Consider the following 24,042-nt stretch of genomic DNA (forward strand, 5'->3'; position numbering starts at 1 on the left):
AAGTCAAATTTGTAAGCTCAGTTCAGGGTGACTGGTGTTGTTTTATCAAGCACATCCCTGTGGCGGTCACATGACTGTCATCGCAAAGGAGGAAGTGGAAAGAACAGTTTCTATGGTTCCAGAGGTCCTGGCATGGGGCCAGCCCGTCTTTCAGCTAGACACTGAGTTCCACATGACAGGAATGTGCTGGTTTGTTGCTGGTAACAGGAAATTTGCTGCATGAAACCTTCACACACACACACACTCTTTGGGTCTACATGCTTTAATAGTTTTCTAACAAAAATTCAAATTATTGAATGCAGAATAAAAGGTGGTGGTAGGTCTTACCTTATGATAGGCTTATTTGATTTGGGAAATGTAATTTCTCTCACAGGCTTCAGGTCCCATGTGCTCCATAACCTGGAAGAAAGAGCCGTTATTATTCAATTATGCAAACTGAAACTGCATGCACTGAAAAACATACCCATTTGCTTGTTGAGTTACCAGGATGCCCCACTGCAAAGAACAGCACTGCAGACGGGGAGTCTGCAGGAGCTGCAGGTGGGATAAGAATTGCATACTTTCATAGGGTTAATGTTTTATAGTTAAGAACACTTTCAAACTGCACTAGCTTTACTATTTAGAAACACAAAAGGAATAAGGACCTATACCCCAATGTGACTTTCAATCTCTAAGTACTACATATTGAGATGCTTAGACATTAAAGTTCATTTCTCAAACTACGGTGATTCATACTGGGAAGAAAAGAGTCAAAGCCTCTCTTACCTCACAATGCCATTTTCTAGTCCCCCGGCAATGACATTGATGGACACTCCCTCAGGCTGGTTGGAGAAAGCTACAGAACAAATGATCTCTCTGCAGTGGACATGTCCAACGAGGTCCCCATTCACTGTCCAGAGTCTCAGGTCACTGCCCCCTCCAGCTGAAACACCGAATCATCCCATAGATCACCAGAATGTGAGGGTCCATAAGGGCCACTCTTGCTTACTAAGTGATGCAGCTCACAAGGATCTCTGATTAATGGCTGACTTACTACACAGAGTTGTACAGTCTGAGGCACCAGTCCTCTGTGGCAGTGACCAATGATGGAGGGAAACAGTAACAAGGGAAATCAATCAGGGATTTTTGGGTGATTACACTTCCGTGTATGAACTGGCAGATCTTAATTATATTTGAAAGTACCTAGAACACCACTCTCCAAGAGAGAGAAACACTGTGAGGCCACCAGAAAGAAGCTACTTAAGGGAGCTGGGGAGATGGCTCAGTGCGTTAAGTGCTTGTTGTGAAAGCAGAAGGGACTGAGTCCAGATCCCCGGCACCTACACAGCAGCCAGGTATGGTATGGTAGTTCATGCATGTAACCCCAGTGTAGGGGGAGGCAGACCCAGGCAGACCTTGGGAACTGCTGGCCAGTGAGTCTAGGTGGAATGGTGAGCTCCAATAGGTGAAACTGAGAGAGCCTCTCTCAAAATATAAGACAAAGGGCAATAAAGATATTGAAAGTCAACCCCTAGACTAGCAGGTGCAGAGCAGCGCACCCCCCCACCCTCAGCACAGAAGTGGCTTAAGCCAAGCATGATGGCATATACCAGCAATCCAAGCAGTTTGGGAGGTGGGAGGATCATGAGTTTCTGATTAGCATGGGTCGCATATAGAGGCCCTACATAAAAATAAATAAATAAATAAATAAATAAATAAATAAATAAATAAACCAAAAGTGATTTATGTAACTTTCAAAAGAGAAAAAAATAGTTGCAGAAAAAAAATGATATGTATTTTTTAAAAAGTAAATTAATTCTTAAAATCTTAATCTCAGATTATCTAATATGAGATTTTATTCATTAACACTGAACTAAACGTTTTTATTTTCAAAGTCTATAGAGTGAGAGGCTGGGGAGACTGCTCAGGGGATAAAGTGCTCAGTGGGTAAAGTCAACTGGACACCTAGCCTGGTTGCCTGTGAGGGGCTCTCTAGATTAAATTTAACTGAGAACGTCTGTGAGGTATTGTCTTAGTAAAATTAATTAATGTAGGAAGACATGTCTAAATTGGGGGCAGGACCATTCCCCGATTTAGGGATCCTGGGCTGTATGAAATGGAGAAGGCTAGCTGAACACCAGCTTTTCATGCATTAATTCTCTGCTCCTGACTGTGGCTGCTCCAAGCTCTGCCCCCCTGCTTTCTCTCTGGAGAGACTTTCCCTGGAGTTGAGCCAAAGAAGCTCTTCTCCCTTAAGCTGCTCTTGTCAGGTGTTTTATCTGAGTAACAGGTAATGAAACTGACCATGAAAGCTGGGACACTAAGCCCCGTGTTAGCCTGGTGCACCACAGCCGTGAACACCAAAAGAGACCCTCCTATGGTCAGGCTTTACTGCAGAAGACAATGCCTACGTAAGTCAATGAACACAGGGAAGTTGAGCTGGTGCTCACACTTCACCCCTGCTGACTAGTGTTCAAGGCACTGGAGGATGCTCTCGGCTGCCAAAGGAGAAAGGCAAACACCAACCCAGCTATATACCTTCCATTACACTGGTGACCTGTGTGTGAGATGCACTAGTGCAGCAGTGGTACAAAGCCTATGGGAGTAACCAACCAACATCCGATTGGATTCAGGGCTGCTCCAGGAGACAGACACTGCTTAGATGACCAAAAACCATTCGACTACATAGGCCAGGGACTTAGGGGAAAATCACTAAAGGAACACAGCAACAAAGTAACTGCTAATGACAACATTCTGTTACATTCATAGATCAGTGTATTGTACAGCCATCATTAGAGAAGCTTCCTACAGAGACCCACAGAGAGTGAGAGACCTTGGAATACTCAGTCCTATACGGGATATAGGATATCCCTATATGGGATGGAATATATATCTCCATCTATTCCTTCTCTGCAGGGCTTAGGGAACCAAAATAAACATAAACTATTTTAAGTTGCTGTTGTCAGAGTATCTTATCACAGCAAAAGGAAAAGTAAAATTATCAAACTCAATTTGTCTAAAACTTGTTCTCTAGCACAAGAAAGGTAAAAATCTAATGGTTAAAAAGCAAAAGCAAAGTGGTGTAGAAAACAAAAGCCGGGGCTGGAGAAATGGCTTAGAGGTTAAGAGCACTGACTGCTCTTCCAGAGGTCCTGAGTTCAATTCCCAGCAACCACATGGTGGCTTACAACCATCTGTAATGAGGTCTGATGCCCTCTTCTGGTCATACATGCTGTATACATAATAAACAGATAAATCTTAAAAAAGAGAGAAAACAAAAGCCAAGAAATTTCAAATAAATAGGTAACAATAATTTGTTTAAGAGTACTCAAATACATTTTTCCATCTGTCAGGAAAACTTGGAACTTCTGCCCAAGGTGAGAAGTCAGTGAAGGACCTTACATTGTAGTTTACACCCATGCTATGGCCAAAGTGCTTACACGGAAGGGAACTGAGAGAAGCCCTCGCCAGGAAATGGGTAGCCCCAGGCTTTGGCTGTGGACAACTCACCCGAGTCACACACAGTAGCAATGTCCCCTGATGTTTCACTGGCAGAGACGGCTGTCACAGGGCTTTTGTGTCCTGCCAGACTTTGTACATAGCACAGCCTGAAAAAAAATGACATGAATTCACATATCATACGCAGGATTTCAGTCTTTTATGTTTCTTTTCCTCAGGAGGAGTAACTTTTATTCTGAGTCATCCGATTTCTTACTTTCACAAGACTATAGAGGTACTCTATACCTGTCAGCATGTGTCTCATGCTTACATTGACAACATAGTGACATGATTTTAGTGTGTTATATACTGTAAAATATGTAATATTTCAAGCAGCCATGTCTGGATGAGAGACTTTTGTACCTGTTTAAGTCCCACACGATACAGGTCCCATCTCTGCTCACACTTATCATCACACTATATGGCTTGCAGACACACAAGCTGGTTATCTCTTCCGTGTGTCCATAGAGATGCATCTGACTCTCCATTTCAATTTCTGAGGGCTGGAATTGGAATATTAAGCAAAGTATGAGATGAAAACCCCACAAAATAATTCATAATACTCAAAATTAAAAATATGTCTCAGCCTTCTTCTTATCTGATCATTTTTCAATTCTATTCAATTTAAATGATAAAAGTTAATAAAGAATTATAACAATTTAAATTGTTCAATTTTAATAATTTGTGTTGCCTTTTATTTTTATTTGTTCTTGTTTAGTCTTTGTTAAAGGCACATGTATTTTTATAGCTCATAATATTGCTATACAAATAAATTTCTATTTTGTATTTTACATTATTTTGCATTTCTACTTTTGATAGTATCTTCAAATGATTTTAATGGTATAATGCACTCCATACAGTTACCAGAGTTGATATGAGTACCTGATATTTACTGATATTTAAAACTGTTTTCAAGTTTTATATATATATATATATATAAAAAGTTTTGTTTCTCTCCTTAATCAGACAGGTACCAATGCTGTGTCCCTTCTCAATGGCTACAGATGGACTTTAAAAACCAATTATGTCTATAGGCCACATGGCTATGACCTGCTTTTTTAATGGAGTGTTTACTATCATTGGCATTTCAGAATTTCCCATTCAAGAACACAGAAATGGGGGCTGGCTCACCCCTGCTGAGTAAGCAGCTCCAGGTTCCCAGGGTGGCGTCTTCTAGGTGTCCCTTCCTGCCCCTGCATGAGGCATCTTGTCCCCTGTCTGCACCCCCAGCTGGGATCCACTCAAGAAGTTTTAAGTTAGCCCTACACAAGGATGCCTCACATCATCCAGGCTTAATGACATAAAGGTCCAAACCATGTGCCAGTGAGTCAGGACCTACCGTGCTGCTGGACAGCCTGTTGGTATAGGCTGTGATGACACCACACTTGCTCCCGGTGAAGAGCTGACAACTGTCAGGCACCCAGGCACAACTGGTCACCTTTGAAAGAACAAAGATGAACATGTGTTAAAAACAGTAAGAGATAGTTCTCATTTTCTGAGAACTTTTCACAAAAATACAGAATCCCAAACTTATGGGTAAACATTTTGCTTGAAGTAGATGTGACCACAGTACTTTCAACAAGTTTTAGCAAAAATGTTTAACAATTGTTTCCAGATTATAAGGTATTAAAAGCAATGGTATATAATTCTATATATTTATACACATTTGTTTCTTAGAAACGTAATAATACAGAATCGATCAGAGCTGGAGTGTGAATGTGTGAATGCTTCACACATTTATGTACTGGTCTTTTGTTTTGAAATAGGGTCTAGTTGTGTATCCCAGGTTGACTTGGAACTCAAGATCCTCCAACCTAAGCTTCTTAAGTGTTGGAAGCTACCAAGCCAGGGCTACTGTTTTTCACTTTTGTGCATTCTTTTTCTTTCTGTGGGGAAGCAGTGTATATGTAAACATAGGTGTCACTCTAACAGTTGTGAATGTTGTGGATTACTCCTTTGGTACAAAATTCTTCATTCTTAACCATTCAAATAGGACTCAGCTCTCTTCATGTCCTCACAGCTTTTCCTTGACAGCTGTGGATGCCAAGCACTACATCCAAAGAACAGAGCTCCACCAATTTGTCAGCATACTGGAAGAGGTAGGCTCATTATACATCTAAATCCCACTCTATTTTCTTTCTCCTTGCAATTCATAACAATTCCATAAAGGAGGCAGCAAGGGACATACTTATTCTGCAATATGTTTTTGTGTTTTCACTGATTTTGCAGACTCATTTGCAATTTAATTATACTGCCAGCTTTGTTATGATTCATCATCACTTGTTTGTGTTGGATACATATTTCTATCCATATAAAATGCTCCAATATCATTCAAAACAAAAAAAATCTCATTAACATTTCTAATAAAGGTTGTTTTTTACTGTCCCTTTATCCTCAGTTCTGCTGGCTCTGGATAAGTCCACTAACAAATGGTGGTGGCTTTCTTTTCAGCTTATAAAACTGGCACAGACATTTTTGCTTTTGCTGCCAACCACTTCCAGGGATGGGAACATTTCAGCACACATGGACTGTTAGTAGGTGTTTCACAGTCAAGAGAAGGGAAATCAGATAATGGTCAGAGAACGTCCCATTGAAAGATAGACAGAGACAGAAAGTGGCTGTGTGTTCAATTCAGAGCCTGTGATGGCTGTGGCAGTACCATGTGTCTGTAGGACATGCATATCAGACCATTTTTATAAATACCAGCAGCACATTTATGGCAGCTTTCTGAGGTAGCAATGCAAACTGGGTTAGCCGAGTTTTAAAGAAGAAGAAAGACACTCTAGTTTGGAAAGGCCATGTTATCTGCCCAAGATTATGCAGTCAATGACTATCAAAGCTGGGAGCCCAGCACAGCTCTAGAAGATGGGCCCAGTGTCCTCTTGCTTCATCAGATGCTGAGTACCTGGGCTATCTAGGAAAACAAGGTAACAAAGATGGCACTATGGTTACAGGAAATGACCTAGCTGCAAAGCCAAATGGATCCATGAAAGTCGCTCATTTTGTTTAAACACTGGGCCCCAGGTTGTTACACAGAAGTGTTCATGGCAACTCTTTCAATGAAGAAATAGGCAAAAACCAAACTGTGGAACCTAATCAGATGAGTAGGGACCAGGACATCTAGAAACACTGCAAACAGCAGCTTTTGGGCTGGCATTAAGTAAAGCCAGTGGCAGCTGGGCTCCTTCATTCCTTCCCAAGCTTCCCAGCATGCAGTCCTTACACCCATGCTTACCTGGTGCTGCTGTGAACTCTGGATGAAGTTGATTGGTGGCTCACTCTGCTTACTTTTTAGTCGTAAGATGTTGTCAGCATATCCCCAGCTCAGGATAGCGGACCACTGAATGTCTGTATTGTTCATGCTTCTCACACCTCAAGAGAAGGGGAAATCAAGTGTCTGGCTGTCACTATAGTATCACGTAAAAGCTCAGACATTGGCAAGTTAAAGGCTGATATTTATATAGCAGAATATCTACTCCTTTCAGGCAGTATCATCCTTATCTCCCCAAGATAGAGTAATCTTGGTCTTAGTCCTTTAATAACAGTAATAAAATCCTCAGGGTGGAATTATCTTCTCAGATAAATTTTTATAAAGACAACACTAATAAAGCTTACTCTGTTCATGCTCAGAGACTCTTTTTCTTTAAAAATGAACATGAACTAAATACTTGTTACCATGACTTTCTAGATATCTAGTGCTGAGTAGTCAGCATGAACAACCTGGAACAGAGGAAAGTGAACTCTACTGGGGAGAAGCCATACCCTCCCTAAGCAAGGGATTCAGGCTGGTCAGCTGTAGAATCTAGCCTGGCAGATTACCACTCAAGAGGGTTTTGGTCTGTTCTGTTTTTAATAGCACAGCATTATGCCCTTTTGGCACAAAGACTTGGACATTCTGTGTTCTTTCTCTCGGCTGTTTACTGCCGTTACAGTAAACACAGCAGGAAGAGGTATGAACACCCTTGAACATGCAATGCTTAAACTAACACCAAGAGTTTTCAGGAGAGACAATGTGCTTTATTCATTCCAGAACCTGGCAGGACACACAGCACATGGATGAACAAACAAACAGTTCTTAAATGAATTAGAAGCACATTGAAAATACAATTCATAGACTTTTTTCCCTAACAGCCAAATGCAGGCACCAGTTTCACAACAAAAGAACTGAGATATGCTCATGAAATACAAGCTCCTCTACATATGAACCGCTGGGAGGGGCCATGTGCCACAAGTTGAGAACCCTCAGTGTATCAGCTGATAGGACCTACGTGAGGTTATCTTCTTTTTCACTGGGGGTGTTCTGACTGGGATTTACTTAACTCAGAGCTAGAGAAAGAAACTTTATTTAAAATAAATAAAGAGTGGATTTTGAGCAAGAGTTTGTGAGAAAACTGTAATTTGGACACATGTAGGTCTGGACTCAAGCCTTAGAGGTTCATGACATGCTATGAATGGGGCAGAGAGAGTGCACTTGATAGTAAGGCCTTCGCACATTTCCCAAGAAAGTGGCCAACAGTGGTCTTAAGATCATTAGGCGACCTTGTGCAGTTTTCTTTTAAGATAGATAACCACACCGAACCATAGTATTTCAGATAACAGCACTCAACATGTCCAGCTGCAACCAGGACTCTTAACACCCATCTGCAAGGAGTAGTGAGCCGTCAGTCAACGCCCTCTGCAATGCTTCTGTGCACTAGTACGGTTTAGGTAAAAGCAGTGAACCCTCACAATCCCTGGTTCAGGAGGGTTAAAGTCTAATAGAGCCTCATAAGATTAGTACTTATAATGATCCAGGCTCCATGCTAACTATTCTCTTACAGAATTTTTTTTTTTTTTTTTTTTTGAGCTGAGGATCGAATCCTGGTCCTACCACTGAGCTAAATAAATCCCTAACCCCTCTTACAGCATTTTGAGTCTTCACAATAATTCACCCTGGGAGGGAAGGCATTTGGTATTCCCATTTTTATAGATCAAAAGTCAGGACCAGGAAGGCTTCAGATAACTTTCCTATGACCACATAGGTAGTAAATAGTGGAGCTTGAATACAAACAAAGGAACTGTGCTTCCAGAGGCTACAGTGTAAGTATTTCCATGCACACACCTAGACTGACAAATCCCAAGCCCACTCTACAGAAGTTACAGAATGAACACAGCTCTTGAGGCACAATATGGGCCCAGGATTTAGTGACAGATATACATTAGGTTGAGAATTACATGGGACACGTTTAAATCCCCTAATGCTGAGTGATAAGGGTGCTAACAAAGGAGGCTTAAAGGAGGTCCACAGAGCATAGGCTAGTGTTCAGCAACTTCACATGAACATGAGTATCCCCAGCCATGTATGTTCATGCTTAGGACAAGCAGGAGAGCCTCTGTACTAGAGAATGTTAGCAGGAAGGACAGAGGGAGGCCCTCAGTTCTCCAGTGTCTGGGTGACATTTTGAATTATGAAATGACCCACACCACATAGTCCTGTTCCACATTTCAATGCTACTGAGCTGGAGGTGGGAACCAGAAGAGCTGCTTTTCAGGGCATCTGTTTGTACTTATCACTCCCATTAGTATGTATAATCCAACAGTTGCATCTTCTGAGGCACTGGATCTATCTGTTAAATACATCTGTCTATCTTAGGAATTGAGAGTTTGAATATGCATATTCTATCAGACTGACAATGTTTTCATCCTGTGAGCATAGACATTTGTTCTCAACTACCTCAATCTCCTTTCATTTTAAGTAGCACAGCATTTTAATCCTCATTTTTTAAAAAAAAAATGTACTACATTTTAATGCCTAGCCTGCATTAAGTAAACACAATTCAACCCAGCATGGCAGCACATGTCTTTAATCCCAGCAATTGGGAGGTGGAGACTAGAGGATCTCTGAGTTCAAGACCAGCTTAGTCTACAGAGTGAGTTCCAGGACAGCCAGGGCTACACAGAGAAACCCTGTCTTGTAAAAGTAACAATACTGAGCAGAGCTTTTCATCAAAGACTGTGCAATGTTAGAAGTCAAACAGGGCAGCAGCACAGGTGAGCCGGGGACAGTTAAATCTCCTCAGGGATGCCCAGGCTGATCCTCACTATGGCTCACTTACCTTGCTCCTTGCTGTAGGTCATCAGAAGACAGAAGTTTCGGGATAAGGCACAGATGGCTCTGGTGGGCAGTGCTTGGAGTGAACCAAGTCTTTCTCCATGGGGCTGGCTGAAGCAGACCACAGGTGCTGGCGCACTGGGGGAGCCCACATATTCCCCCCACTTCAAGCCTTTTATCCACGACAGAGGGCTCTGCAACCGAGGAAAGTCAAGATTGTGACAGTTTCTAAATGAACGGTGACAGATGATTAACTATAATATACATTCTAAACAGAAAAATTAGATTATAAACTCTCTGAGGCAAGAATTGTGTTATATATTTTATTTCCCCAAGTTTACCATAAAAAAAGTGTTTATTTGATTTTTGTCCTGTGGTTCTGACCTAGCTTGAATGGAAATGCCTGCTACTAATCCAAACAATTTTGAAATTCAACCAAGAAAACCAAGTTTTACTAGACACATTTCTTTTTAGGCGAGCTAAAATTCCTGAGTTGGGGTATCAGTGGTTTGATTTTGAAGGCTGACAAGCCACTTGTACATGAGATAGAAATGAAGAGATGAGCATAGAAGAGCTCACTCAGCCACAAGTTTGGGAATCAGGAGACCCCTGCTTCATGTACATCTAGACCACCGCAGTTTCTCAGTGGATGCTCAGACTTGACTAATGGAGTATACTGAGAAGGCTAGAGCACCCAGTGCTCCAGAGTGCTCATAAATCCTGGAGAAGACAGTGTTGTCCAACAAGAACAAGCAAAGAGATGGGCTTGAGCAGCAGCAGGCCATGAACACAGAGGTGAGAGAAGACTGTAGCAAGGATGGCCACACACCTGCCATGAACAAGAACCAAAACCTCCCTCTGTCCACACAAAAACAACCATCAAGAAGGAAATCCAGCAAGGGGAGAAAACAGATTCAGAGTTTTTTTAATGACTTCACTCTTTTTTTGACTGTTAAATTCTACTAATCTCTTCTTATTAATGGATTATCTCTGTTTTAGACATTTAAAAGTTTATTTTCTACTTTCAAAATTTCATAGTAAATGCTACACAAATCTAATAAAAACAATATACTCAACAAATTCCAGTCATTTCCATAAAAATATCAAATAATTTTTTCCATGTACTTTATCTCATTTTTCTATCTGAATGAAGAAACAGGCATTGTTGACCTACATACTGTAGTGGATAGCCATCCCAGCATTGGCCTGGAAGTTCCAACCTCCATTGAGGCTTCAGTAATGATCACGCCCACAAGGCGGGGCAGAGGAGGGAGCGGAAGAGGTGGCTCTCTTGGTTCCAGGACGCCGGACGCTGGAGGTGGACCGAGCAGAGTTCTCCAGAGAACACCGCGGGACTACCCTATACCTTTGCCAGACCCTGCAACCTACCCCTTCATTTGTAAGTTACCCCACAAAATAAACCTCCCTTTTAACTACGTGGAGTGGCCTTAATAATTTCACCAATAACATACAACTGTTTAAAAGGCAAGGCAGTCAGCGCTTTATTTCTTCTTACTTAGACCACTCACAGGACAGAGTAATACGCTGTGTAGGTGGCATGGAGGAGTCTTAGAGTAGGCACCTTTGGGAAGGCTGAGTGGCAGGAGTGTGCCTGGGAAGAGAGAGGCTAACATGGTATTTTGAGAACAAGTTTGTAGTGGGTAGCCATCCCAGCCTTGGCCTGGAAGTTCCAACCCCCACTGAGGCTTTGGTAATGGTCACGCCCACAAGGCGGGGCTGAGGGAGGAAGCTGAAGACCTGGACGCTGGAGGTAGACAGAGCAGAGTTCTCCAGAGAACACTGCTGGACTGTGCCATACCTTTGCCAGACCCTACAACCTATCCTTTCATTTGTAAGTTACCCCACAAAATAAACCTCCCCTTTAACTAAAAAAAAAAAAAAAAAAGGGCCCCAACAACAACTCTACCCAATCCAGAATGATGCCATGGTAATCATCATCATACTACACTTCTTACCAGAATTTCAGACAATCTTACCCATTACTCTGAGAGTTGCTGCAGAATCTACAGTTAGTATAACTGAGATTTAACTATCTGAGCTTTCTCACAATACCCAACAGAGATACCATCACCCCCTAAACAACAGGAAGCAATTATAAGAAAACAATGCCCCTTCTCCCTAAGGTTTCATATTTCTCAGGGTTATGGATGATGGTTCTAGGGTTGGGAGTGGAAGAAACTGTTAAACTCAGTACTCTCCTTGAGGAAAGAAAATATGTCTCAAAAAAAAAAAAAAAAGGGAAAAGAAGAAATGGAATGGATAGGTATAAGATATTATGGTAGACTATCATACACATTAGTAAACAAATTTGGTAAAATAGCAGCCTTAGATAATTTGCACTGTAATTTGCACTGTTATGAATTCTTATATGTTGATACAAATATAAACTTTTTATATTCCTATTTAAGATAATTTGTATATTGATACAAATACAGAACTATGTTTGTTATAATGTACACATATTTTTGCTCTTATTTGAAATATTTGTATATTGATACAAATGTAAATTTATATGTCATACTGTATGTATGTTCTACTTCTGTTTAAGATATTCTGTATACTGATATATATTTAGGATTATTATCATATTGCATATTGCACTATACATTCCTACCTCTATTAAAGATATTTTGTATATTATCACAATTTAAAGTCATTGTCCTTTTACTGTACATTTGCTTACAGACTGTTTGCCTTGTTTACATGAAGCCTTAGTCCTTAAGTTGTTTAGGTAGATAAGACTTATAGATTTATTGTCACCTATGCTTGTCATCTCTATAATTATGTTAGTTAGGTTATCCAGATTTATAAATACATAGGTCATATGGACAGGTAATCTTCAAACACTTCATGGACCTAGAGAATATGGCATTTAAATAACTTAGAATTCTGTTGACACGAGACACAATTGCTCCTGGCAGCACCAATTTGATCCCGAGAGAATGTTGGGCTTCTAAGACATTTCCATTTGGAAGTTTGTTTTCTTGGCACAAAATGGCCTATTGGGCAAAGAACTGCCCTTGCCTCAACTGCTGACAGTACAAATGCTGTCCTTTCTGGACAAGCGGGACACAAAGAAAGCAACCACTGTACTTTGCCAAGACAGGGTAAGATGGTCTTTCAGAATTCCTGCTTCTGAAAATGGTCTGTCAGATACTCTAGGCCTGTAGCCAATTTGAATGCACCAATGATGCTGAAAAACATTGGGTGACTGTCCAGGCTGCTAGCTGTCTCTGTCTACTCTTGCAAGACTCCCGAAAGTTGCTTGCGTCCTTCTCCCATTTCTCAGGTATTATTATATTCCTTCTCAGGTCTTTGATGAGGTTGAAGACTAGCAGTTATAGTTACAACTTAGTATATATACATATATAATATCTTAGATAGAATATATTAAGTATTAGACTCAGGTTCTTTAGGATAGGAAACCTTTTGGAATGATCTTTGTAACATGCCACCTAGCCATGCTCTAGACTTCCCTGGATTTTACTATGTGTTTTTTGCTTGATATTGTTTGCACTTATTGTAATTCCAACTTATCTAAGTCATTATCCCTCATTACTCCTGGACAATATTTGATAACCATCTCTTTGTGTATAGTCTTGTATTAGGTTAGAACCTTCTTATTTAGACAAAAGGGGGAGATGTAGTGGATAGCCATCCCAGCATTGGCCTGGAAGTTCCAACCCCCACTGAGGCTTTGGTAATGGTCACGCCCACAAGGCAGGGCTGAGGGAGGAAGCTGAAGACCCAGGATCAAGAGGAGAGGTCTCTCTTGGTTCTGGGACCCTGGACGCAGGAGGTAGACCGAGCAGAGTTCTCCAGAGAACACCGCCGGACTGAGCCATACCTTTGCCAGACCCTACAACCTATCCCTTCATTTGTAAATTACCCCACAAAATCAACCTCCCTTTTAACTACGTGGAGTGGCCTTAATAATTTCACCAATACAAGTTTTCTCTCTAAAGCCCTTATTCAGCCTGTCTATACTGAAGTCACTCAAAAGTGGTGTTAGACTCTGGTTACAACTGACCATTCATAATTCCTTGCCTGAAACTTTCTCTCATATGAACTGCAGAGTTTAAGCTTTCTTGAGTTATATACACAGCTAACCAGTTTTGAGTTACATACACACACTAGCCATTGTCTAATACTGTTCTACATGGTGTGGCATACGGAAAGAGTGCCTTCCCTAAGTGCTGCTCAAACAGCTCTGACTAACTAACTCCCACAATGAGCTGAAGTTCACACACGTGCAGCGGGGCTGTGTGGAGGACCCTTTTCAGCACAGCATTGCTGCTGTGTGTCAGAGCTTGTGGAACTGCCAGCTGAAGGCCATGGCACAGCACTGTGTGGGAGGTCCCACTGTGGTTCAAGCAAAAACAGGCTGTGACATAAATGCCACTGCACATGACACAGAAGTAAAAGCAAGCCGAACTCTAGAGAACCTGCCTCAGAAGTCATTCATTTAGTAAAATGGTGAATGCCCACTGTGTGCCAAGCACTGCCCTAGGATCTGCAGACACAGTGAGGAGCAAGTCAGACATCCTTCCCCATGGTGCTGCATTCAGGTGGGGACGGACAGACAGACTAAACAGGCACTTATATGTATGTTAGGACTGAAAGTGTTCAGAAAGCAAAACAGAGAGAAGACAACTGAGAACTAAGCCTCTGGCTTAGACCTAGGGGGATGTGGGGGCGGGGTCAGGGAAGACTCTCAAAGGAGGGGAGATCTGAACAGAGGCTTTATCAAAATGAGAGATCCACATGGGATGGATGTGGGGACGGGCCAGGCGGAGGAAACAGTTAGTGTGAGAGTCCTACAGTGGGAATGAGGCAGGCTGGCATCATGCTCCACTGCCAGTAGATAGACTGCCTAATGCTTTTACATACATCAGCCTTAAATAGCTAATTAGCACCAAGCACAGTTCAGGCCTAGAATCCAGCACTCTGCAGGATCTCCTGCTCTAAGCTGGTCTAGGACACACAGTGAGACCCTGTTTCAAAAGGCTAAAATCATCCAACCAAACCCCTAAAACCAACAACACCTTACCTATTAATTAACAGTATCACAATAAATTAAGTGGAGTTTATTAAATTTCCGGAATATACTGTTACATTATGTTAAAGTATTATAGTTAAAAATAGCAACTCTAGTAATGGCTAATATGACTCATGAGCCTTTAAAAAAAACCACAAAATAAAAATCCAGTTTCCATCACAAAATTCAACATTGGTGATTTGGTTATAGTAGAACATCATTCTTAATGTCTTTAGGTTGACTCTAGTAATTGAATGGGTTCTGTTTGTATTTAACATACAAAACTCACAGATGTGAGCTATGAGCATGCAAAATTTACATCTATAGTTCTAAGATATTTAAGCAACATCCTTACCAAAAACAAAGACTGTGCAAATTCTTCACTGACAGTGGACCACAAATTCGTGTAGTTGAGGCAGATTGCTTGATTTATGTTTAAAGTCTCTTCCTTTCCCTCTGTGTTTTCAGTGGCTCCCTTCTACAAACACTTTGTAGCATTCTACAATTTAAGTTCTAGTACCTTATGCTACTTTTATATGAAGAACTTAAATGAAGGCTAAAGTTGTTTTCCCTTTTAAGGCCTGCTTGCTTCAGCTTTCCATTGCAAAGAAAAATTATGCATACTCTCTATTTTTAGAGACAGTATTTCCTGTTACTACTATCCAGGGAGGTACCTCTGGTTCGTGCTTTTGGTTGAAGATGGTGATCAGGCCCAGCTGTGCCATTTACACAGGTACCAGCTGGCTCCTTTTATTTGCACAATCCTATTTAGAAGTCTGCTTGGTGAGGCTTTCCCTAGCAATAACCCTTCTGTGCTCCCTGAGAACAGTTTCTGTCTGCCCCAAAATGCTTCTTTTCCCTGGGCTTGCCAAGCACTCTCTCCATGTCACTGATGCAGCAGTCACTGTACACACAGGTCATTGCTCTAGCTGCCCCTGTCTTGCACTGGCTGGTGCTTATCTGTAGGCTAGGACCACACTATTCATTTCTGCACCTCTATAGCTAAGTGAGGGCATGGCAGGAGTCCAATCAAGTTCTGCTGAATTTTGCTGAATAACGTACCGGATAAGTGATTTCCTTGATTGGTTCTCGGGTCTCTCTGAAAGCAAACTGTACTAACAAGCCAACAGCTGCTGGAAGCTCTCCTTCAATGTTGAGCTTGGCTCCAGGTCGGCTGGCATGGGCTGTGTGGAACAGCTGACGAGGGGTCTGCCCATAGGTTTTTATCATGGTTTCTAAAGCTCGTCTCTGCACTGGATCTTCAACTGCAGAGACATCCATTCCGAAGTATGTCTGCAGAGAAAAAGTCAAAGAACATGGCATCAGCAGTGTGATGTCAGAGTTAGTTAAAATGCTGATAAGAAAAGCACTTGTTTCATTTTTTAGGTATCAGTACTCTATTTTGAGTGTAAATGATTTAAAAATGTTTCTGATCAAGTTAACTTATCTGTACTGGTCTTACAGTGTCTAAGTGGTATTAATTAGGTGTGTTTCTAAAACATCTCAAATTTAAGGCCCGAGAGTGTAAAAGAAAATATCAAGTAAATTACTGAAGAAACTGCATGTCCAAAGTAATGCATGGGAAAAGGCAACAGTGAAATTATACTGCAATGTAGGTAAGTGAGTTCATAATGGAAACAGCAGTGACTATGAAAAAGCACCAAGGAAGGTTCCAGGGTGAGTCACTGAAATGGCATGTTCTCTCTTGCATTGAGCCTCTGAGCGTCTGTCCTGTGTACCCCGTGAACTTCTTTTTTCTAAAGCTACAGGTCATTATTGCCATGCATCCCTGTGGACAGTCCAGGTTTTAGCATCTAGTCAATCACAGCAATCTTCACACATGTATATAACATTCTTACATTCTTACAAATGTCACAATAAGATTTCCATGGCACTTCAGAAGTGAAATAACCTTCATGGTTACTCAACTTTTTAGAATACTGGTCTCAAAGACTTAGTGAAAAACATTCCAGTTAGATGAAGTACCTTGTATGTTTCAGTTTCTAGGTACATTTAAATAAGAATTACTGAAAAGATGGTGTAAAATAATGTACACAGAAGAGGGTATACTGAAGTCAATGTTTAAACTCATAATTGCTCTAAATGTTGCATTTCAGGATCAAATACGAATGCAGCTCAGAAATTATATCCAGACTTTTGCCTTTAGTTTATCCTTGATGGCTCTCAGAACACACTACCTCAGAACACAGTGCCTGGACATGTGCAGCATTTGAGCTGAAGACAGAATGGGAGGCAGGACTCTGCTCTTTCCCTGAAGCTGCTCATAAGACCTAGAAAGGGCTTCTGATCATCTCCCGCAGCAGGGCAGAAGCTCCACACGTCCCTCCATGGAGGAAAGGCGCAGCCTCACATCCAAAGAATGATGAAAGCACAGCAGGGGACATGAGCCAAAAGGCCTCACCATTTGCCATTCACCTGCTTTTATGTTGTTGCACACTCCATAGTGTTGTCCTTCCATCAGCTCTGGAATAAAACCTCAGGTCCAAGCACCTGTGGAGGGCGTCCCTTCCTTAGGAAGGCTCTGGTGTAAAGAAGTTTGAACTAGGTACGCCTTCATGTTTTTCTCTTGTTAATCTCTGTTTTGTTGTGGAGTCCCCACCAAGGAACCTCAGATGGACAGAAGGAAGAAATATTTTTCCTCCTCTATTTTCTACTGTTTTTGGTAAGACTCTTTATTTGTGAACCGAATGATAATGCTTTCCTTTAAAAAAAAGTGCTCTCTTCATAAAGGTCTTCTTTTAGAGCCACTGTAGAAGTGCTTTATTCTCCCTTCTAAGGGTGCCTTGGAGGGCCAACATAATTACAGAAACAATGGACTCCAAAGAGAACTTCACCTTGGACCACCCTTTGGGCAAGGATTTCTGGTATAAACAAGTTCAGATGCAGAATACTTTGTAAGGGTTTGGGGTGTACACTTAGCTGTATTTGTTACAAACACATTCAGATTTGTATCATCTACACAGACACCATGCAGAGCAAGCCCACAGTAAATCAATTCACCTTGCCAAGTGGAAACCCGGGCAGCCATGTGTCCTGCAGTGGATAAGAGCTGATCTGCTTGCTGGTCTGCACTGAGCAGTAGCTGGAAGAGTCAGGAATGCCTTTCTCTTGTGTTCTGCCATTTCACCCCCACTCCTTCAGCCATACATGACCTTTCACCCACATCACTGGAACTTTTCCTAACACATGCAGTCAGTCCAGCCGACCCACCTTCTTCCTGTTACCTCTGTACCTGGAGAGCCTAGCATAGTAAGTGTTTCCTAGGTCTACACAGAACATAAAGTAGTATATGTGGAAATCAACACTTCTACTTGTAGGGAATTAGAAGCTGTCTTAAATATGGATAGTAGTGGCCATTACAATCATAGAGAACGACACCTCATGACTTAAGTATATTTAATACTTTATTATTCAGGGAGAAAAAGATTTAAAAACAGGATTAATATTGAACTACTGGAATAATAAGCAGGTATAGAAAAAAGCCTTGAAGGTGGTTTTGATAAACGATAATGCTTTCCTTTTTTAAAAACATGCTCCCCTCTCCAAAATACCTTCTATTAGAGATAACTATAAAAAGCTTTTAGCATTTCTAGATGCTGAAAGCAAAACTTACTTCTCATATTTCCTGTTTTTGATAGTTACGTTTTACATATTCTCTAATAAGGCGAATGTACTGTTTCTGTCATCAAGAAAAATGATGCCTTTCAAAAACCATAACAGCCACTCAGAGTAGTATGCAGAAGAGAGCTAACACAGCAAGCTAGCTACTCTCTTTGGAAAGCTCTGCTGCCTCCTTGGCTGGTGTCTGGGAGCTGGGATTTCATAGGTCTTCCCACCATTTCCTAAGTGACAAGTATAGCTCACTCTGCCTACACTATACAAACAATGTGGTCCATGCTCAACACTGGGATTCCTTCTGGGTCTGGAATTTCAGCACACATCAGACAGATGGTTTCTAAGAGACCATTCCCAAAGAGACACTCTGAATCTCTAGACAGCTTCCCTGGAGAAAGTGAGCATGCTCTGTCGTTTAGTGGGGGATCAGGTGTGTGTGCCTTGCTCCACCCAGACTTTGTTCACTGCTTGTTTCCTTTGGCAAGTTATGCTTTACATCCTTCACTGTCATGAATCAGAGCTACAAACAGAGCCCACATATTTACTTAGTAAATCAATGAATATGAGGGTGGTCTTGGAGAATCTCTAACTATAGCACCTGAGACACTTTTTTTGTTTGTTTTTGTTTTAAGAGACAGGGTTTCTCTGTGTAGCTTTGTGCCTTTCCTGGAACTCGCTTTGGAGACCAGGCTGGCCTCAAACTCACAGAGATCCACCTGCCTCTGCCTCCGGAGTGCTGGGATTATAGGCATGCGCCACCACCACCCGGCTAACTGCGACACTTTTAAAGAGGTAAAATATAAAACCTGAAAAATCTTCCATAACAGTAGTAACAGCTTAGTGTAACTGCCTCTTTGATGACTTGAGTGTTTTAAAGAAATAGCTTAACAGCTAACCTTAAAATATTGAGGTTCTAACTTACATGTGTGCAGATTCTTTTAAAAGAGTCACTTACAGCAGGATGGAAAACATTGATGGCTTGAACAGAAGCCTTTCCCTTTTGCTTGTAGCCAAACACCAGGTCAATCCAGTGACAGATGTTCTGGGACACGTGGTCAGATTCCAGTGCCTGCCGGTGAATGAGGATGAACAGCCGAGGATCATTGCGTGCCCATGGAGGAAGGTTGACGTGGTTAACGCGTTCACCATTCTGACGCACACCAAAGTCAAAACCTAAGGAAGATTAATCCACAATGTTTAATTCTGCCAAGGCATGCTTCATTCAGAGCACAGAGCACAAGAGCCCTGGGAAACAGGGTTGGTGCACTACAGCCCTGGCGGCAGCAGCAAGGTGACCTGCCCTACAGTAAGAACCACTGCTCATCTACTTCTTTTTTGTATCAACAGGGACTGGACAGATACCAAGCTAATTCAAACTGGGACTTTCAAGTTTACCCTTTGTCCACTTCTACCAGGATGACAAAAAAGCAATCAGTGCCCATGATTACTAGTAGTATACTCACCAGACTCTTCAAACACAGTGAGTGCTTAAATACCTATTTAAGTATAAACTTGGTTAAAATCAAATCAAAGCTTTGTATAAGCATTTCTAGATTGTTGGTATTTCTCTAAATTGAGCACTATATTTTTAATAGATATTACTATTCTGTAGTTTAGAAAATGCCTTATAGGGCAGACACCACCCTAAAATGATTATCACAGTATATTGGTTTTATGGGCAATGACAGGTCTGTTCTGACTTCCTAACAAGCATTCCTGGCCCCCCCAAAAAATATAACACACTGACTAGAAGGCCTTTTTTTTTGTCTGTTTTTTGAAACTGTTTCTTTGTGTATCCCTGGCTATCCTGGAACTCACTGACTAGAAGGCCTTTTTTTTGTTTGTTTTTGAAACTGTTTCTTTGTGTATCCCTGGCTGGCATCAAATTCAGAGATCTGCTTGCTTCTGCCTCCCAAGTGTACCACCACTGCCCAGCTGACTAAAAGGGCTCTTTGTGATATGAATATGTGTTAATATGTCCATTTCATTTGTCTGCTAGTACAAAAAATATTAGAAAATTTTATTTAAAAACACTGTTCTAAAGGACTTTGTCTGAAAGTCAGACATGGCAGTGCATGTCTGCAATCCAACCCTTGTCCAGCTGAAAAGAGAATACTGGGGGTTCTAGGCCAGCCTGGGCTACATAGAGAGACAGTGTCTCTTAAAATGAATAAACCTCTTTGAATAGAGATTTTTCTATAGAAAAGCTAACTACATTAGCAGCATAAAAATTAAAAAGGATCTTCTTAAAATTAAACTAACTGCTTCTTGATTGTGTGAGTATGGTATGAAGGTTCTTCACCAGTTTGTGAACATTTTGGAATATGATACAAAATATAAACTGATCTGTACGTAGGCATCTCAGGATCTCTATCATATCCTGGAGGGCAGGGATAGGCTTGGTGGGAAGGCCCAATTTATTTAATAGAGGCCACTGTGGCCTAAGGGCTGGGGAGGGACCATGAACTGAATGATAACTTTCAGGTCCATCACAAAGGAGACATTTGGAACATATGAATAAAGGGCACTGGGAAGAATGCTGACAGGAAAAGACATGAGGAGCCTTAGAGGGAGTTATAGTTTTAAAAAGAGGTTACAGAGGCTGGAGAGATAGCTCAATGGTTAAGAACACTTGGTTGTACTTCCAGAGGATCTGGGTTCAATTCTCAGTACCCACATGGAGGCTCACAACTGTCTATAACTCCAGTCTTTGGGGATCCAATGCTCTTCTGGCCTCTGTAGGTACTGCACACATGTGGTGCAGACATACATACAGGCAGAACACCCATACACATAAAACAAAACAATAAAGATTAATTTTTTTTTTAAAAAAAAAAAGAGGCTACAGTATTTCCTAACTACTATGCTTTTGGGTCTTACTTCTGCATCATCAAGTGATAGCCTGTGAGTACTCAATTTGGATCTGGATGGACAGAAATGAGAAAGAGCTGAGGAAGAGATGCTGTTGGGCTGACAAGGCTAGGTTGGAAAAGGTCATTTAGCTTTTGCCATCTCAGAATACTTGCCTTTGCATCCCTGAATAGCCAAATAGTATATGAGGAAGCCCAAACCAGCCCCTTTGGAGAGCCTGTCTGGAAAAGCACAGATCAACTTAAGGGAAGGGACTGTGGATCTGCCACTCTAAGCTCTGAATATAACCAAGGACATTTGGTTGACCTGGACTTGCAAAAACTATGATAAGTAACAAATTAATTGGTGCTTTGAGTCACTAAGTGTTGGAGGGATTTGTCATAAAGACATAAAAGGAGCATACACGAGAGACAGAGAAAACAGGCAATAGATTTAAATGAGCTCCAAACTGAAATCCATATGTGGTTTCCCCCAAGCTGCAAGTGCTGACATTTGACTTATATTTTCATATTAGTACTGCAAATGACCATGCCACTGGAGCTCCAGACTGAGGTGATCTTGACAGGCAACACGAGAAACAGTGCCAGGGTAATTAGCAGGTTGACTGCATTAATAATTTGCCAAAGAGCCTCAGAAGACAGCATACAACAACATTCTAAGGGGTTTTGTCTAACACTGACTTACCTAAAGATATGTCTCAATTTCACATACTCCTAAGGGTCACATGAAATTAAGGAAAACAACTCAGAAGTATCCATCCCAGAGTTGACTGAGCTTCAAAAAGGTGGCCAAGCTCAGTGGTCAGTGGCATGGCAGCCCTGGATTTTATTCTCCAGAAGACCCTTTGACTTTTGATTAGTAGATTGTTCTTCTTAGAGAATTTTCCTTCTTTGCTTTTTCTTTTCCCTTCCATAGTCTGGATTACAGGCATGCACAACCAGCACCAACTGAATCACAGCCTTAGCCACAGACTGTTTTATCTCTCGTTTCTTCATAAAATTATTCAGATTTTTGTTAATTTATTTTTTCAAAGAATTGCTTTTTACTCTTACTTTTTATTTATTTATTTTTTAAAGTTTTTTTGAGACGGGTTTTTTTTTTTTAAGATTTATTTATTCATTATGTATACAGAAGAGTGCACCAGATCTCATTACAGATGGTTGTGAGCCACCATGTGGGTGCTGGGAATTGAACTCAGGGCCTCTTGAAGAGCAGTCAGTGCTCTTAACCTCTGAGCCATCTCTGCAGTCCCGAGACAGGGTTTTTTTTTTTTGTGTGTGTGTGTGTGTAGTTCTGGTGCCTGTTCTGGATCTCACTTTGTAGACCAGGCTGGCCTTAAACTCACAGAGATCAACCTGGCTCTGCCTCCTGAGTACTGGGATTAAAGGCATGGGCCACCACTGGCTGGCTTACTCTTACTTTTTAATGAGTGTAACTTTTATAAACAGAAGAAAATTGTGAAATAAAGTTAAAATAAATGTTACAAATAATTTTAATAGTTAAAAATATAGTTCCCCCAGCTGGGTATCACACACCTTTAATCCCAGCACTCAGGAGTCAGATGCAGGTGGATTTCTATGAGTTCAAAGCCAACCTGGTCTACAGGGGGAGTTCCAGGACAGCCAGGGCTACTCAAGGAAACCCTATCTTGAAAAAAAAAATAAAACAACCCCAAAACAACAACAGCAACAACACACCATAGTTCCCCAAATATAGCCAGTCTTATAAAACATCAGAAATCCTCAATTTCACCTGGAAATAAAATTACACATTTAACACCATGAATCTCTCCTATCTAGAAATTCAAATTTCAAGTCTTAGAAAAGCTACTTTTACTCCTGGAAAATTATAACTCCACTGCACACCCTTCAAACTATGTGAAAAACGATCTGCTGTGTACCTTCACGGTTCACTAAGAACTCAGGGAGATAGAAGAACTCTGGAATCAGCTCCTTCACGTCAGTCATGGATTCGAATGATGAGAGGCGCCAAGTGGTGTTTGTAGAATGAAAAGTTCTGTCTGGAATGTCGAAACTCTGATCTGGGAAGAAATTCCAATAATACAATAAAGACACAAAGATTGTGTTCCATTTGAAGGTGCCCATAACTTTTGTTGCTTCAAAAATTACTGAAGGAATAGTCCTTTGTTTTATTTAAAATATTATTCAAATTCTTGGAATGACATTGTTTTCAACTATATTGTGATTTCATCATCTCTAAATAGAAGAATTTTTTATCATCTACTTGCTGAAATGACTACTCTCTTCTACCTAGTCAGAATGAAAGTTTCACAAAAGCAGGAGCCTAAGGGCCCACCCATACCCAGCACACAAACATGATCTCTTTATTAAAGTGAATGCATAATTTTAAAGAAGGGGAAATTATGGGTTGCGGAGATGCTCGGGTGGCAAAGTCCCTGCTACAAAAGTTTGATTCGACAGAAGTTTGATTAGAGCATGCATGTAAAACCAGGTGGGCTAGTGTGTTTCTGTAACTCCAGCACTGGGGTGGTCAATGTGTAGACAACACATAGAGATTCCTGGAGTTCACTGGCCACGCACATTAGCTGACTTGATGAGTTCCAGGTTCAGTAAGAGATCACGTTTCAAAAAAATGAGGAACAGTTGAGGAGGACACCTGTTGATCTATGGCCTCTATAAGCAGGCCCATATATGCATGCACCTGAAACACACACACACACACACACACACACACACACACACACACACACACACACACAGAGAGAGAGAGAGAGAGAGAGAGAGAGAGAGAGAGAGAGAGAGAGAGAGAGAGAGGCTGATGGGAGGGAGGGAGGGAGGGAGGGAAGGAGGGAGGGAGGGAGAATAGAGAGAATATAGTTTGGCACATGGTTCTTTCTTTACCAAGACTATTTAGATTTACTTCTTTT

At 41.2% G+C, this 24,042-nt stretch overlaps 1 protein-coding gene across 1 annotated transcript in view; it reads right to left on the bottom strand.

Moving 5' to 3' along the window:
• Lyst (lysosomal trafficking regulator) overlaps window positions 1–24,042 on the bottom strand; it is a 156,711-nt gene that overhangs the window by 2,526 nt on the left and 130,143 nt on the right. Inside the window, exons 43-52 of the mRNA XM_036187144.1 lie at window positions 23,035–23,175; window positions 19,219–19,436; window positions 15,690–15,920; window positions 9,573–9,762; window positions 6,713–6,849; window positions 4,817–4,915; window positions 3,841–3,980; window positions 3,490–3,587; window positions 766–922; window positions 328–399 (exon numbers count right to left, since the gene is read on the bottom strand). Coding sequence (XP_036043037.1) covers window positions 328–399; window positions 766–922; window positions 3,490–3,587; window positions 3,841–3,980; window positions 4,817–4,915; window positions 6,713–6,849; window positions 9,573–9,762; window positions 15,690–15,920; window positions 19,219–19,436; window positions 23,035–23,175 — 1,483 coding nt within the window. The remainder of the gene's footprint in view (window positions 1–327; window positions 400–765; window positions 923–3,489; window positions 3,588–3,840; window positions 3,981–4,816; window positions 4,916–6,712; window positions 6,850–9,572; window positions 9,763–15,689; window positions 15,921–19,218; window positions 19,437–23,034; window positions 23,176–24,042) is intronic.

Source organism: Onychomys torridus, chromosome 5 (assembly GCF_903995425.1).
Source record: "Onychomys torridus chromosome 5, mOncTor1.1, whole genome shotgun sequence".
Lineage (NCBI taxonomy): Eukaryota > Metazoa > Chordata > Mammalia > Rodentia > Cricetidae > Onychomys > Onychomys torridus.